This window comes from Colossoma macropomum, unplaced genomic scaffold (genome assembly GCF_904425465.1).
Source record: "Colossoma macropomum unplaced genomic scaffold, Colossoma_macropomum, whole genome shotgun sequence".
In the NCBI taxonomy this organism is placed as follows: domain Eukaryota; kingdom Metazoa; phylum Chordata; class Actinopteri; order Characiformes; family Serrasalmidae; genus Colossoma; species Colossoma macropomum.
In genome coordinates, this window is record NW_023494789.1 from 13,850,232 (window position 1) to 13,867,556 (window position 17,325).

Here is a 17,325-nt window from a genome sequence, read left to right on the forward strand (position 1 = left end):
TTAAAAGCATTTAGGATTGTATGCTGTTTGTTCTTCATATGCATGAACACTGCAAGTATATACACTTACAGAACATTACTGGATGAGTTGCATTACTTTTGCATTACAGTTGTTATGTAAAAACAACTCATAACAAGTTTATTACTGTAAGTGTAAAAGAAAACAGCTACATCATGGTAATCTTACTATTATTTACTGTTAGTATGGTACAGTACATTACTGTAAATGTAAATCAAGTTGCAGCCAGTAATTTATTGTCATTTTACAGTGAAATGTTTTACGGTGTATTGTCCAAAGTGACTGTGATGGTGAACTCAGGCTGGTTAGCTCATACACATTTACTAGCTCTTGCTAAAGGCTTGTTGCTGCCCTCAGTGTTTCTAACGATGCATGTTCAATAGGCTCCTGTTAGCGCCTTCACTCGCTCTGCCGCTATTACAACCCTCCGCTAACGATCCAGCTCCATTCACTCGCTGTAATGTGTGGAGAAACGCTAAGGCTAAATTGTATTGGCGGGTTTTTGGGATTTTTCTATTTCACGCTCCATCCAAGTGCCTCGCAATTAGCATCTCTACTGCCTGTTAGCACTTCTGACTGTTTTTAGCAGGAGAGAGAGAGAAATAAGATGCAATGAGGGAATATGAGAAGGTACAAAGTGAGAGAGTGAGATGTAGATGTAGAGAGAGAGTCAAGGGCACTGAGAAGCTACAAGGTGTAAATTGTCAGAGTTCATTCTGCTGCTCAACAGACTGAAAAGTCATGAGGAGTTTTGTCTGTACTGGAGCTGCAAATAGAAATTTGAATAATGAAGCTAAATTCTTAAAAGCTGTGAAGGTCATGTGTGTGATTAACTACAGCTTTTGAATAATAAAATTTAGGTCCCACTTTATATTGTACCTCTGTAATTACTGTGTAGTTATAAATGAATAATGCTTGCAATAACAATGTATCTACTTGTGATGTATTCACTGTTACACATGGATTACTGTAGTATAGCTTATGTAAACACATGTGTATCGTCTTCAGTTTTTACTTATTTAATTACATTAATTCAATTTATCTTGATAGTTGTAATAACATATTTCTTCTTGTGTAATCACATGTGTAATAGGGTGAACTGCTCTAACAATACTTCTTACTGGTACTTACCCTGCATCTGTACAGCAAACACCAGCTGTCCTAACATTTAGCTACCTGCATTTGTGTCATAAGAATGTGTGTGTATTTAATGTGACTGTATTTACACAGCAACATCATTTTTAATGTAATTTATTACCCCAAAAGTACCCCAAAAACAGTATATAATCTGTAATATCATTGTAACTACACAACTACACCAGAAATGTGCACTTATTTTAATGTGTAACTTTTGCATAGTTAGATAGGAATGTTTGTGTTATAAGATTAATCCCATATATGAATACATTCTGTAATTTCACAGCACCTTCATAAAGATGCTGTGTAAATGTAGTCACATTACAGAAACATATAAAGTCAAAACTTTGCTTACTATGTCACAAAATAGGCTGACCACTACAGCTAGGTGAAAGTTAGGAAAGTTGCCGTTTCCTTTGCAGATGCAGTGTAAGGACTTTCATAATAATTATACACCTCCAGTTAGAATCAGAGACATTTTGCTGGAAAATGAGCAGGTCATGCAAATTTGAATACCCTCATCCTGTTAAACATGAGAAAATGGGCTGTCACTAGTAAGACACCTTTGTGAAAATACACTGATAAAACTGAAGTTGGTACACAGTTCATGAATTTCATAAAGATTGTTTTAGAAACACTTTAAATATCAATCAAAGTGCAGGACTGGAGCTCAGCGCTATTTACAGCTCACACAGACCAAAAGTGCACTCAAGACCAATTTAACCCCTGCTGACATCATCACAACATCCAAGATGACATAACAATACTGACCTGTGTGTGTGTGTGTGTGTTTGTGTGTGTTAGGATCCAGCCAGCTGGACTGGTGGAGAGAATCCAGGCCATCGCCCAAAACGTGTCCAATATGGCGGTTCGAGTGGAGCAGATTTTTCAGAATAGCATGGCGGCATCCAGAGGTACCATTCAATAAACACACACACACACACACACACACACACACACACACACACACACACATATATACATATATAGTTGTTCATTTTTCTATGTCAGAAAAAAATTACAGCCTTCATTCTTTTCAGGAGACTTACTTTCAGTTTCTCAAAGAAATCTGCAGACACGCCTCCAAAGTTCAGTCTTAGAAGTTGGTTGATCATTTTCTGAAGTAATCAAACACATTCAGTGATGCTGAAGTCTGGACTCTGGGGTGGTCAGTCCAGAACACCAGCAGTTACTTTGTTTGATTTGCAAATCTCTTATCTGATGGGGGCTGTTTTGGTGTCTACTTGGTCTTCCAGGTGGATGTTAGGAGTCTCAATCAGCTTTTGAGCTCCAGGTTTGGATACTCCTGATTTTTTTTTTCACTTATTTTATTTTGACGTTCTTAAAACAAGTGGATTATGTTATATTTTTTGTATTTAATATTTGTTTTGCCAGGAAAAGAAAATGAAGGGTGCTCTCAGACTTTGGCACAGTACCATATATATATATATATATATATATATATATATATATATATATATATATATATGTAAGCATCGAAATGTATTAAGGTTTTTTTAAAGTTCAGTCCTAAACCTAATTCTAATCTAAACCCCAGGAACCAAAAAGATACAGTTTTGCTCTTACATTTTCAAAAAAAAGAAACATGGAGCTTTAGTAAAAAGCACTTTTACAAAGCATTTTGTAGCATTTCTTTGTAGTTCTTCTCTTGTTTTCTTAACCAGTCCTGAAAATGTTTAAAAAACAAACACACAAACATACACACCACAGCATCAATGCTTGAAGCAATGCAACATGGGACGTAAGGTGACTTCTCAGGATTATAAGATGATATGCAGCTCCACAGCATCTGATTAGATCAGCTTTCTACAGAGGCTGAAGATAAGAATGTGGCAGTTTCACATGGTTGCTTAACTAATTTTCACAGAAATCGGTCACATTTGTCAAAATGAGCTACTATTGGTCTTATAGAAATGCACATCTCGAGCTCGGCTGTGACGCACATCCTGAGATTTGTTGGTTTGGAAATCCATGGAAGTGGGAAATGAATAGCAGACGGCCGGCAGTAAAACCAAATTAAGCAGAGTGCGTTCGGCATGCCGGAGGATTTAAACCCTGTTTTTTATTCACATTTACATTTTATTGCCGGCTCAGACGCTATTGATTTAGTCAATGTCCAACATCCTGACTTAATCAAACTATAAAAATCCTCTGGCCCTCTCAGTGGATGTAAATTTTGTTCTGTTCTCCTGATGGGCTTCAGGAAGCACTGCTTTGAATCTGAGTCCAGCACTCCCTCCAGCAATCACAGAGGCAGTGCTTTAATGGAGAACGCCAATATTAGGAGTTCCTGACATTTCCTGAAACTAAAAGACGTTTCCTGAGGGGCTACCTATGGCCGTTCATTAATATCCTGAATTCTGAATATCCTGAATCCTACCCTATATAGATACATAATGTGGTTTCAGAGTATGAATCATTTAAAGGACCCATATCCTACATTTTACCTGTAATTTATTCTTTATTTTGAGCTCCACTAATAGTGTTTGTGTGATTTTATGTAACAAAAGACGTCATAACTCATTCTCATGTGGCTATTTTCCAACCTCTATTTATCCCTTAAAATTAGACGGCTGCTGCGTTACAAAGCCTAGGCTGCATTTCTTGGTTGCTATGTCATAGAAGGCTATTCCAAAGTGAAGGATCCTTTGTATACAGCCTAGAAATGCAGCTTACATTCTGAGCGAGTTCGAGGAAGCAACAGATGTATGCTTCCAGGCCTTCGGTTACCCACAGTTCTCTGTGGGTAAAACAGAAACAGCAACACAAAAATGACAGAAAACAAAGCCGTTGGAGCAGAGCTTGTTTTAAAATCTAAGTTGTTCATGTCCTTAAATTCATCATTGTTACCTTATAAAGTGTACAATGATTAATAAATAAAGCATTTGTCCATATATCATATATCGTCCATATATCACATTCTATTCACAAGTATATGTGTGTTTGTAGTTTATTGTACTACATAAGAACATCTCTGATACTTCCGTGAAGAAATGAAAAAGCAACAAACACAATGCCCTTATCATGGAAAACAGAATTTTTCTTATCTTTTAAATAAAAGACTTTGATGGTGTATGTAAACGTAAAGTTTTAACACATACCATTCATTTCACAGTCCACACAGACTGTATATGGAAACTAAGCTGCCTGTTTAAATTAGCTGTTTTGATGATGTCACAAAAACCATCACATTGAGTGTGTTTACATGCACTCAGTAATTGTATCATAATCCGATTTCTGACGTTATTTTATTATTCAAATGGTGATGTTAACAAAACACTCTGATTTCTCAGATCGGAGTAAGGTCTAGAAATCTGATTAAGAAATCTGATAAAGAGGCTGGATTTTAGCTTAGTAATCAGATTTCTTAGTTCATGTAAACTCTTACTCTGATTTCTTTCAGATTCTCAGTCTGTACATCTGTGAAAACAGGCCACGGTACTGGAAATAAGTCAGCAGCATTGCTGCAAAATGGCAGCAAAACACTTTTGGAGTGTTGCTGAAACCAAATACATGCTTGATGAAATGTAAGATTTAAATATTCATCATCTTCTAGATGATGCACATTCATATTTTCAGATAAAGTGGTGTGATGTTAAAAAAAGGCACGGCATGAAATTTGAGTTTTACATTACACTTGTGTCACATCTTCTTCTGTGAGTTTATTGGCTGGTTGCAAAGAAATCCTGATTACTGTCTGACTCATGTGGACCTGTAGTTTCCCATTATCTGATTACTCAAGTGCATGTAAATGTGTTGATCGGAATACTGACAAAATCTAATTATCTGCAGTTATTGGATTATTAAGTGCATGTAAACACACTCATTGACATATCTTCAGTCCACAGCAGTGAAAACTGAGGTTATACGTGGGTTACAGTCTCTACTAGTACACAAGCAAGATGGAGCTACAATTGAGGGGTTTCTGATAAAGTGACCAATGAAAGTATATGACCATTTAAATAGTTTGCAGACAGCTCAGCGATGCATAACATGTTTAAGGGTGAATTTTTAGCATCAGGTTTGCTCTCTGTGTTATCTGTACTTTCTGTATAAGTGGATTTGATTTGATGCGGTTGTTTCTGAGTGCTAGCAGAGTTTGGAGGTGGTGGGGTTGCGTGTGTGTGTGTTGGGGGATGGTGTTAAAGTTCCTCTCTGCACTCTCTCATTAGCCAAATGGAGGCCGCAGTAGGAGTAGAGATGTTCAGCTTCATCTCCTTCATCAATCTCCGCTCTCCTGCTCCGGAGGCAGGCTGCCCGCTGGCCACTAGCACGCTAACACACTGACGAGCAGTTAGCTAACTCAGTGGAGCAATTAATGCGCTGACTTCAGCCCCATAGAGAGAGAGAGAGAGAGCAAGCGAGCGAGAGAGAGCGAGCGAGCGAGAGAGAGAGAGAGAGAGAGAGAGAGAGAGAGAGAGAGAGAGAGTAAGCTACTGCATATGGCGCTGGATGTTTAGTATGTGTGTGTGTATCTTGTAGCTCTGTAATTTCAACTGCACTGCATTAAAATAATATCCTCTTTTTCAAAGACAGCAGTTGCATACAAAAAGGACATTAACAACAAATGACAGATAAACTGAATAACAACACCTTACACAATACTTTGAATATGTTTTCATGTTTGTTGTGTTATTTTCTTAGAGAATGGATCATGGATTTTAACAGTTGGTTATTCTACATTTTGACCATATTTGCTGCAGCTCAATAATCTGGTAAATTAATTTATGCGCATGCACATTTACGTTGTTTGAATATTGTTTATTCCTGCCATCACATGACACACATAACACTAAGACCTGATGTTCTTCAGAGATGTTAGCTGGCAAATGTTTTCTCATCAGAACCTGAGGTGTTCTAACAAACCAAGCTTAGTTCATGAATCGACATACTGAAAGATAGTTTTAGTCAATTTGTCGAGTTGTGGTGACACCCCTGACCAAATAACCACATAAAAAATAGGAATATATATATATATATATATATATATATATATATATATTGCTGCTGTCGGACATACTTTGTATGTCAGTTTTTCAGTTTTTGCCATAGTTTGAAAGTGCCTATTGTTCTTGACATTATCTGCAAATTTGATGATGAATGGACCAACAGAAATAGCCCAAAATTACTTGGAAAAATGCCTGGTTCCATTGATTTACATTAAAAGTAAAGTAGGTTTTTTCTTTCTCCTGTAAAGTTACCATTTTGGAGATACAAGGTTTTGTTCTGACAACAGCGATATATATAACACAACATAATACACAATATTATATGTAATTGGCCAGTTCAGCTAAACATGATCTATTGTTGTGTTAATTTAGAAACAAAACTTCAGTGGAAAGTAATGACAGAGTTTCATTCGGAATAATGTGCCAATTTCTCAACATATTCATCATAATGCAATAAATAATAATAAATAAATAAATTCAATTGAAACTAAACTAAAACTATTGTGATGCATTTATAAAAGTAACAGAAACTAAACGGGAATTAAAAAGCAAAATAAAAACCTAAAGATGAATAAATATAAATAAAAACTAGTGTACTAATCATTCCGGTCCACTCATTATAATTTGTTGTTTTCTGTGTCTTTTATCGTTGTTCTCTCTGCAGTTGTTAGAGATGGGACATCAGGTCAGTGTGATGTTCCCAGAGACCCACACTTCCCGGACTGCCCGGGAAAAGTGGACGTAAGTATCTGGGGGGTTCACGCCCTGTGATTGCAGATAAGATGGACAAGGCACTATTTATTTAGGCTGGGTGTACTCCCAGATCTCCTCAGATCACATGACACAAACACAGCTAAACTTACTAGACCTGACCTGTTTGTGCTTATATGCAAAGCAAAAGTGCAAACTGGGGATTATTATGGGGTCAAGAAATGCTGAGATCACACTGTGAGCTGGAGAAATAATTCACTACAAACTGGCAGCTGAGCTGAAATTGTCAAGAGAGTGCTTTGATGTCTGGATCCAAACATTATAAACATGATATCGGCTCTTATCTGCCGGTGATTTACATGCAGCTCCTCTGTCACCACCGCCAGTCTCTTCTGATTGAGTTCCTGACCTGGAAAATTGCTTCAGATTAAAAACAAAATTTGTCATGAGGGGCAAATTGGGTTTAAAATTGGGCAAAAAATCATGTAGCGTAGTTTATTTATTATTTCATAAATAATATTAAAAAATAATTTATTTATTATCATTGCCTATGAAGAGTATGGCATCATTTTCAGTGGGGCTCATTTAAAAACTGTGTACAGTATTCTAGAATACAACAAACAATTCTTTTAACCAATGCAATTTTTTGAGTTGAGTCAATTGATGGTCATCACATGATGTAATTTCTTTTTTTTCTCGGTAGTTTTTTAAAGTGTACAGTTCCAAAATTACTGTAAATGTTATTCTGCAATCAAGCATCTGTTTGTGTTTGAATCAGTGTCCAGCTGTACTTTGTACTGATTTTGTGGCTTTGATTGGCTGCTATAGTGGATGCGGTCCCGCTGGACCTCAGACCCCTGCTATGCCTTCTACGGCGTGGATGGCTCGGACTGCTCATTCTTGATCTACCTAAGTGAGGTGGAGTGGTTCTGCCCACCACTAGCATGGAGAAACCACAGCAGCCCACCTGTGCTACAGAAAAACCCACCCAAACGACAGGTGAGGGAGTCATGCCTTTATCATTAGCCTCTTTTCTGCTGTAGGATTGAATTTCTGTCTTAACTGTTTCTCACCTGCAGCTTACAGACATGTAAAGTGGAGGAAAAAAGTGCATAATGTACTTTATTGTGTAATTACTATATAATAATTATGTAATTATGCATTAAAGGTTTAATAATGATATTCATTGATTGATCATTCAGCATTGACCTTGGTTTACTATATTTCTTAAAAATATTGTAATAGTAACTTACATTCATTGTTAATATTTGTTCTCCACACTTCTTTTGGTCTCCATCTCTCTCTCTCTCTTGCTCTCTCACTCTCTCTCACACACACACTCACAGAAGCCTCTTGTTTTATGGCTCTTTGTGCTGCATTAATGAGTTGTAACTGTAATTCCTGATGCTGCCTGCATCTCTGGTGCTATTTACAGAAATGTGTTCCAGGCTGATTTCTGCATCACACAGGGTGTGTGTGTGTGTGTGTGTGTGTGTGTGTGTGAGAGCTTTCAGAAACAATTCCCTGACATGAAGCTTGTATTCCATCCTGACTCCAAAGTCACGCAACAGTGTTCATGCTTTTACACTTTGTGTGTGTTTATGTGTGTGTGTGTGTGTATTTGTGTGTGTGTGTGTGTTTGTGTGCATGTAAGGTCATCTTGGTCAAAAGCACTTAGTTCTTATGTTCTCATGACTTTTTTCCACCTTAACTACACTTTATGGACAGAATATTGGAACACGCCTCCTAATTACTGATTTCACATGTTTCAGCTACACCCATTGCTAACTTGCAGTCTCCATAGACAAACATTGGCAGTAGAATGGGGCGTACTGATGAGCTCAGAGTTGGCACTGTTATAGGATGCCACCACTAAACAGTTCCAAATTACCTCTGGAAGCAACATCAGCGAAATAACTGCATGTTAAAAGTTTCATGAAATGGATTTCCATGGCCGAGCAGCTACACGCAAGCCTAAGAACAATGCCGAGCATCAGATGGAGTGGTGTAAAGCATGCCACCACTGGGCTCTGGAGTGTGGAGTGACAAATCACACTTCTCTATCTGGCAGTCTGATAGACGAGTCTGGGTTTGGCGATTGCATGGAGAACATTACCTGCCTAACTACATTGTGCAAACTGTAAAGTTTGGTGGAGGAGGGATAACGCTGTGGGGTTGTTTTTCTGGGGTTGGTCTAGGCCCCTTAGTTCTAGTGAAGGGAAATCTTGATGCTTCAGCATAACAAGACATTTTGGACATTTGAATGCTTCCAACTTTGTGGGAACAGTTTGGAGGAGGGCCACTTCTGTTCCAGCATGACTGAGGCTCAGTGCATAAAGCAAGGTCTATAAAGCCATGGCTGGGTGAGTTTTGTGTACAACAGAGATTGTGAGCCAGATCTTCTCGTCCAAGATCAGTGTCTGAGCTTACAAATGCTCTTCTAGATGAACAGACAAAAATTTCCCACAGACACTCCAAAATCTCGTAGAAAGCTTCCCAGAAGAGTAGAAGCTGTTATAACTGTAAAGGGGGACCAACTCCATATTAATGCCTATGGATTTAGAATGGGATGTCAGAAAAGCTCCTGTAGGTGTAATGTGTAGGTGTCCCAGTGTTTTTTGTCCATATAGTGTATATAAAAGAGATGCTGTCTCCTGTTGTGGACACCATTCACTATCTACTATGAATTATTCACTAATTATTATGAATTTTTCTCTATCTATGAAAAATTAGTCAGCAACCACTATGAATTATTCAGTAACTATTATGAATAATTCTGTGTCTCTGGCAAATTATTGTGTAACTACTGTGAATTATTCAGTAATGCAGATGAATATAGATCCTAATAAATTAGAGTATTAAAAATTACATTCATATGACTAAATACAGAAGAATGTAGTTGATGTAAACTTGATCAATGGATACCACATAAAGGTGGTAATATAAGTGTGTGTGTGGTCAGTTCTTTAGAGGTCAGCGTAATAAGCCATCGACATTTAAGCATTTTGAAAAACATAAATATAAAAAGTTCTTTGACAAATACATGAAAAATGTTCTCTGTTTGGTGCCTGTTGAAAGTAAAATCACCTTTATTTAATCATCTACCTAGAAATCTATAGTTTAATCAATGATTGTAGTAAAAAGTAGGCTAGGTAGATCTACTTGCTGGTGATACATTTTTAAAGTCACCCAAAAATCCACATTCGGAATTTGGCAAAAAAGTTACGAAATCTGGCTTTTCTGCCAAAAACATGGGCAAATTTAATCCAACAAAGCATCTTGAAATATTTTGAAAAAACGGATGTGCTGGTCTTCATGGTGAAAAAAAGCCCAGACATTAATATGTAGAAAATAATTGCATTTAAACTGCAATCGCAATATTGGCCTGAAAAATCGTAATGAGGTATTTCCTCCAAATCGTTCAGCCCTACCCCTAAAAGCTCTCTCATAGAAAGTTATTACATAAAATAGTTATGAATACACTGATGTCTGAGACATTGTTTTACAATACAATTTTGGCCTTTTTTTCAGATTTACCACTATTTTACCATCATCAACATTCCATATAAAACCCAGAAGACGTGTAGGTTCACTGGTGGTTTTAGATAGTAAATAAAATGGCCATGTTTGTGTTGCAGTCATGGCGACCCCTGATACCTATCACCACCACTGTAAAGACATCTAAGTTTTTGACACTATATAACATGCACTGTAGTAACTGCATTTTCACTTTAACTTCACTACCTAAAAATCTAAATTTTAATCTATGAATTTAAAAAAGGTTGGCTAGTTAGACCTTCGTGCTGGTGATACATTTTGAAAGTCACTCAAAAATCCACACCCAGGATTCAGCAGAAAAGCCACGGGATCTGTGGTGACTGTTGGAGATCATTACCTAAAGCAGAAAGACTGCAGAATAGTCTATTGTGAAAAAATTGGAGCCGAGTGAAATGAAAATCCAAAGAATACATACATAAATACATACATGCTGATGTTAGTCAAGGGAGTAGCACATTATATGCCATACATTTACTACTACTTTCATCTGCATCTTTTTTCAGTCAAGTTTTAGGCTTTATTTTAATAAATGTTTTTGCTACCTCCTCCTTAGAAGTTCCCACATGTGGTTTGTAAAAAACAATCCAAATGGGAATTTATGCTACAATGTAAAACATTTGGCTGACAGTAAATTTCTGGCTAGTAGCTGAATTACTTTCAGAGTAATTTACTGAACCATATTATTAGTGCATAACAGTAAAATAGCAACTGCATATTAAAGCAATGAGCCACAAGAGGCTGATTTTATCATGGGAAAGGGTGTTAAATTTTTCAGAGAATAATTTGTTATTATTTATAATAACTGACATGAACAAGTATTCTGCCAAGAAATGTAGTTCCTTTTGAGTACAGTGCCGTTGCTAAGCAACCATGGACCATTGAAAGACGAGAACATTTAGTCGTCCATTGCTGTATATTGTGGTCATTTTCGTGATTTTTTTTTTACTTTTTGTCGTATAACAATAAACATATGATAACATATGATGTCGCTTTATACGTTTTTTTTGCTCACCAAATTACCACTGCAAGTCTTATTTAGCACCAATCCAGCAGCGTGTCTCTTCTCATGCTGGGCCTGAATCTCAAATGTCTCCCTACTCCCTACATATTGAGTTCTGCACCCTAACGGTGCAAAATATAGCTAAGAAATAATCATTTGGGACTCAGAAACATCCACATTCGATAAATGATGCACTCTTTGGCTGTAGAGGCTAGAATTTCCAAACTTTCATAGCTAGCACACTATTTAGGGAGTACAGAGCTGTTTGGGATTCAGCCTGGGTTTGACGCGACTTCTGACTGAAACACCAACATTTAAAGCATGTAATCCATTCAAGTGACATTTTTTAGACGTTTATACTGCCGTTTTACAGTTAATCATAATGTATGTGCTTTAATTAAAGCCTGTGATATTAAAGATGGAGTTGTTTAGGCTGTTGGCTATCTTTTAGCCTGTTAGCTAGCTGACCAGCCTAGTTCTAGTTAAGAACATAAGTTGCCAGCCCCTCACTTCAAACAAAAAATGTGTTCTTACTTCATCAGTACACTTGGTGGTCGATGCAAGCAGCATTAGAGTCAAAGATTATTCCACTAAGGGTTTTTTCAGTTGTTGTGAGGCGGTCATAGGTGCGCATATATTGTGGATTTTACAATGGCTTCGAAAGCAGCTCAGCCAATCAGATTTTAGGATCAAAACTATCCGTTTTGTAAAGTGACTTAATAGCCACTCGGAACACAATAAAACATATATAGGTGTAATCTCCTGTATTTTTACATAACAACCGTAAAAGCAACTCCCCAGTAAATTTACTATAATTTTACCTATAAAAAAGTTCTGCCAAGTCTATAAATGTCATTTCTTTTGAAAATTGCAATAAAGTAACAGAGGCAATAAAACAAAATCAAAAATAGTATAAATTAATCCACCTTGCATGTGCACAGGTAATCTGAAAAATATATTTTTAAAATGTAATTTGCTTTGTTATTAAAATATCTTAAGATTTGTGGATGTCACAGGAAAATGATGAATAAAGTTTTTTTAATGTGAAAACTGTGTTACCCTGATAGACAGACATACTGGCAATAATTAATAGTGCACTGGTTCTCAGCATTTATGAACATCTGATTTGTAAAAACACACTGGGCCTCCTTCTCCAATATCTACCTAAGTTTGTTGACTATTTATCACGTGTTCATAAAGCACAGAACTGTTCACACCTCTGTGCTCTTGAGTGTGTGTAGATTCTGTTCTTACCTAAGAACAAACCCCAAATAAGAAAACACTGGTGAATATCATAATCTTTGTGAAAACTGCATAAGTGGGTTTTATTTTGAATTGCACAAATTACTTTGAATCCGTGAGGAAACCTCAAACTACAAAAATGGTATCTTGTCAAGTGATAAGATCTTAAACCTAGTGTTGGTTGTGCACTTATCATGAGATTATCTAGCTTTTTTCTAGACATTTTCTTCCTGTTTTAGATCATTTTATTAAGTGATATTATCTCACTTTACTGGCAGATAATTTTGCCAGTTTCAATCACATTTCTTAGAACAAGCAATGTTATCTGCCAGTATAGTGAGACAATTTCACTTAATAAAACTACCTAAATGTCTAGAAATAAGTTAGATAATTTTATATTAAGCTTACAACAATCTCAGCAAGAGAAATAGTAGATTTATCAACTATATTTAAGATAATTGTACTTCATAAGATACCATTTTTTTGCAGTGCACCAACATGTCTCGACTGATCGACTGCTTTCAGGGTAAGGATGGAGAGAAAAGATCGCTTTAAAGCTCAGGGCCAGACAGCGAAACAAGGAAAAAAAAAGAGCACACAGAGGGAGTTGAAGAAAATGCCAGAACTGCATTGGGGTTGTTGTGGGTAACACATCCTCCACTTCTCTGCTAAAGCGTTTATTGAGAATTTTATTCCAGCCATGCATGCAGCTCTGAACAGACTTTTATTGATTAGAGCTATCAGCCAGCAGCGCTGTTTACGATACGGGCAATAGAGGAGCACATAAAGGTGCAGGAGAGCGAATGAAGGTTTTACTGAGAGAGAGAGAGAGAGAGAGAGAGAGAGAGAGAGAGAGTGAGACCGGCAAAGAGACAAATAAACTCCAGTCCCACAGGAGCCCCACAGGCACTACAGCGCTCCGACTGTCAGACTAAATAAAAACCTGCCTGTGTGTCTCGGTGTGTTTACTCATGAGCATGTGAAAGTGTGTGCACTCTTTTTGGTTACAGGGAAGTTCCACCAATATATTTAAAATTTGTGTGCAATTTTAATTATATTCTACATTATTCAATGTTAATAAGTATCATAAGAGCACATTTAACCTAACAAAGCATCAGTTTTGAAATTGTTTGCTCATCTTCTTGGTGAAAGAAATCCTGGACATTAATATGTGGAAAATAATCGCATTTCAACTTTGCAATGAGGTATTTTCTCCTAATCATTAAGCCTTATCAGAGGGCATAGTTACTCAGCTTTGGCTTGTGCTCTTGCCCTTCCACCAGATTCCAACAGATTCCTTGAATATTTTAATAATGCACTATTATTCAAAGTAAATTTGAGAATTCACTACTTTCTTTTTATATTTTTACATTTTCTATCCTGATTTTCTGATTTGGGGTTGTAGCTTCATTAGCTTTGCAGCTCCAGTGCAAAAATAAAGACACAAACTTTAGACACCAAACATGTCTTGGCTGTTCGACTAACACTTGCAGAACTGTGGCGATTAAATGAAGAGATTGAGCGTCATTCATGAATACCTTAATTTCTAATTAGCTAAATTTCTTCTTAAATTTGTTCTTGAGAAAGGTCTCCATCAGATTCATGACGCGTTCTTAAACCGCAGAACTGTTCACACCTTTGTGCTCTTGAATGTGTAAAAATTCTGTTCTCATCTAAGAGCAAATCCCAAACAAGGAAACACTGGTGAATGTCAGAATCTTTGTGAAAACTGTGTAAACAGGTTTTAAAAATGAAATTTCTTCTTAAGAACGGTTGGTGAATGTTTCTTCATTATTCTCCTTCTCTTCTACAGGCTGCGTTCCGTACAGACCTGAGTGCTCTGCTGGATCAGGTGGGGACGGGGAAGGAGTCTCTGAGTTTTATGAAGCGGCGCATCCGCAGGCTGGCCTCTCAGTGGGCTACCGCCGCCCACAGACTGGACATCAAACTGCGCAGACGCTGGAGGGAGCAGAAGAAGGTGATTGGGGGGGTCTGACAAGTCTAACTTTTACCTGCTTCCACACATACCACAGTCTTTTTCCTAACAGTGGAGGAAAGTCTCTTTCTCAGTATGTAAAACAGGTCCTACTTTTATTTGCATTCATATGAACATATATTTGAATATATGAATGTGAAAGGTCCTTGAATATATTCCTAAAAGAATCAGTTGAACAAAAGTGTCAGCATGACTATTAGGAAGTAGCATCAAAGCTAATGTGTTATCACTGATATAACTGTTAAAGCATTTTCCTACTTTGAACTGTCTGTATAGTGATGGCTGAAGCCCAGTTGCAGGGCATTGTATGTTGCTGTGATAGAAGCTTTTAAATGTCTTTCAGAAAGTTTTAAATGTCCTTTCAGCACCTTCAGCAGACTATGCTGGACAACACTTGAAAGAGAACTATGGACAAATCAACCAGCAGGAATTTAACAAAAGCAGCAGCTTAGTGGAGCTCTAGTTCCCCCGAGATCCTCACTGTAACAACAATCCACGAGCTGAATGAACAAGAGTGAGAGGCCACATTAAAATATTCACCAGTTGATTGTATATATGATTTTATGATGCATATACACTCACTGACTGTATGTATGATATATATATATATATATATATATATATATATATATATATATATATATATATATATATATATATATACACTCATTGACTGTATATGTGATATATTTGATATATAGACTCATTGACTGTATATATGATATTTACCTGCAGCCATTGTTACTCTTACTAGATGATGGTGGTAAAAGCTGGAAACTGTGGTCACTCTGTGGAAATGACATCATTTTTAAGTTTAAACAAAGAAAATAATGATATTGAATTATTGAGAGTAAATGAAGCTTATTTTGTTCACTCATAAATCTAAAATGCAGCACTTTATGAATAAAATATATTTATTTAGGGTCAAATTAGAGCAAAACAGACAAATGTACACTGTAATAAAAATCTATAAAGAAAAAGTAAGGTAAAACGTCCAGCAGCAGGGATGCCAGACAAGACCAGCCAAATAACAGTAAAAGTATGTTGTCTCAAAATCTGTGAAATTGCGTTTATTTAATTTCTTCGAAATGCTGCCTTTTATTATTGTTCAACAGTATCACTAGTTCAACTAGTTATTCCGACACACAGTAGTAGTAGCAGTAACAACCATTAAAATAAACATAAATATGTGTGAAATAAAAGTGATCATTTGCTTTTGTGAATTTATATTCTATTTCGGTAAATGTATAACAGCAGTGTTTGAATACGGTATATGTACAGTTTATTTACATGCATTTAACCGTTTTTGCTAGTTTTAATCCATTATTACTCAAGAGACTAACTTATTGCTTTTTATTTTCTTCTTTTGGCATGGAGTGATTGCTTATCAGTTATTTTATTAGTTCTTTTATGAGCTGTGTTTTAGGCAGCAGTGGTATTTGCTTTGATTTTGATTGCATTCAGCCAAAAGAGCAATAATGAGGCAAGGTGCTGATGTTGAATGGTTAGTTCTGGATCACAAAAGCCCTCAAACTCATCTTGAAGGTTTAACTTTATCACTCCAGTTATACTGCTTCACCACTGCTTTCAAAAATACAGTGCAAAGATTACTAGCAATGACCACTGGCATTTTGTAATTTTAGGAATTCTGTGGAAAGTACAGATCTGAACTTTTAGTACTTGGTACATTAGGCCAGGTTTTTTTGTGGAAAGCTAATGCTTTACAATTTTTCCATTCGAGTGGTGCTTATATGGAGTTGTAGGACATGGTCATCTCTAAGAGAGACTTCTCTGCAGGACCGCATTCACCTTCTCTATTTTCTCCCTTCCCCCTATTATGTTTTTTCTGCTATCTCTGCTGTGAGGCTTGCTCACCCTCTGGAGCATTCTTGACCTGCGCCATGAGGATCATTTCTATCTTGGACCGTGGGACCTTATCTGCTCATCTCTGCTAGAAGGGCTGATTCTGTTGCAGCACTCTGAGGACCTGTTTACCTCTTCTTTCTAGAGGCCGCTTAGCACTGTATCTCCGCTGTGGGGCTTTATCTCTCTCAGAGGATTAAGGTTAAGGGGCATTCCTCACAGGCCGAACACAGCAATCCCAGATTCAAAGAACGATCCGCTTCCGAGTTCCCTTTTCGCCTCGCCTCCAAACCTCCCGAACACGTTCTTTTCTAAATAAGTTAGTAAGGGCAAAAATTGCACTCTTGGCTGATTTATCTCACCATCTTTCTCCCCGAACGCACAAAATGGATTTTTTATCTCCTAACTTTATGTGCTATCTCAACACCAGCTGTTTCGGTTCCTTTCTTTTTCGTGCCGTCCGGAGTTCTTTATCATCCGTAATTAAGGCGAGGCTGGGAGTCAGAAGCTATTTGCCGTCTGCTGCAGATAAAGGTTCAGAGTAGAATGCTCTGGAATGGGAACAGAGGGTGTAATTGCAAATCAGATTCCAGCGCCAGATAGTGCTCGGGTTTCGACACAAGCATGTGGGTTTGGACCGCGACACGATGCCGTTTTACATTGGTGGTGAGTGGCATTTGTTCAGATTAGCTGTACAGGCCTAGCATGATCCACGTTAGCACTGGCAAGCAGCCTGCTGGAGGAGGTGTCATGATAGCAGGGAGATTTATGGATCTGTCTGGGGTCGTTAACAGTGTCTAGCGTTTATTGAAGGTGTTCAAGCTTCGCCG

The 17,325-nt window shown here is 37.3% G+C and overlaps 1 protein-coding gene across 1 annotated transcript in view; it reads left to right on the top strand.

Moving 5' to 3' along the window:
• LOC118807953 (alpha-1,6-mannosylglycoprotein 6-beta-N-acetylglucosaminyltransferase B-like) overlaps positions 1 to 17,325 on the top strand; it is a 215,203-nt gene that overhangs the window by 95,920 nt on the left and 101,958 nt on the right. Inside the window, exons 4-7 of the mRNA XM_036570161.1 lie at positions 1,960 to 2,069; positions 6,790 to 6,866; positions 7,665 to 7,835; positions 14,450 to 14,614. Of these exons, the coding sequence (XP_036426054.1) occupies positions 1,960 to 2,069; positions 6,790 to 6,866; positions 7,665 to 7,835; positions 14,450 to 14,614 (523 nt within the window). The remainder of the gene's footprint in view (positions 1 to 1,959; positions 2,070 to 6,789; positions 6,867 to 7,664; positions 7,836 to 14,449; positions 14,615 to 17,325) is intronic.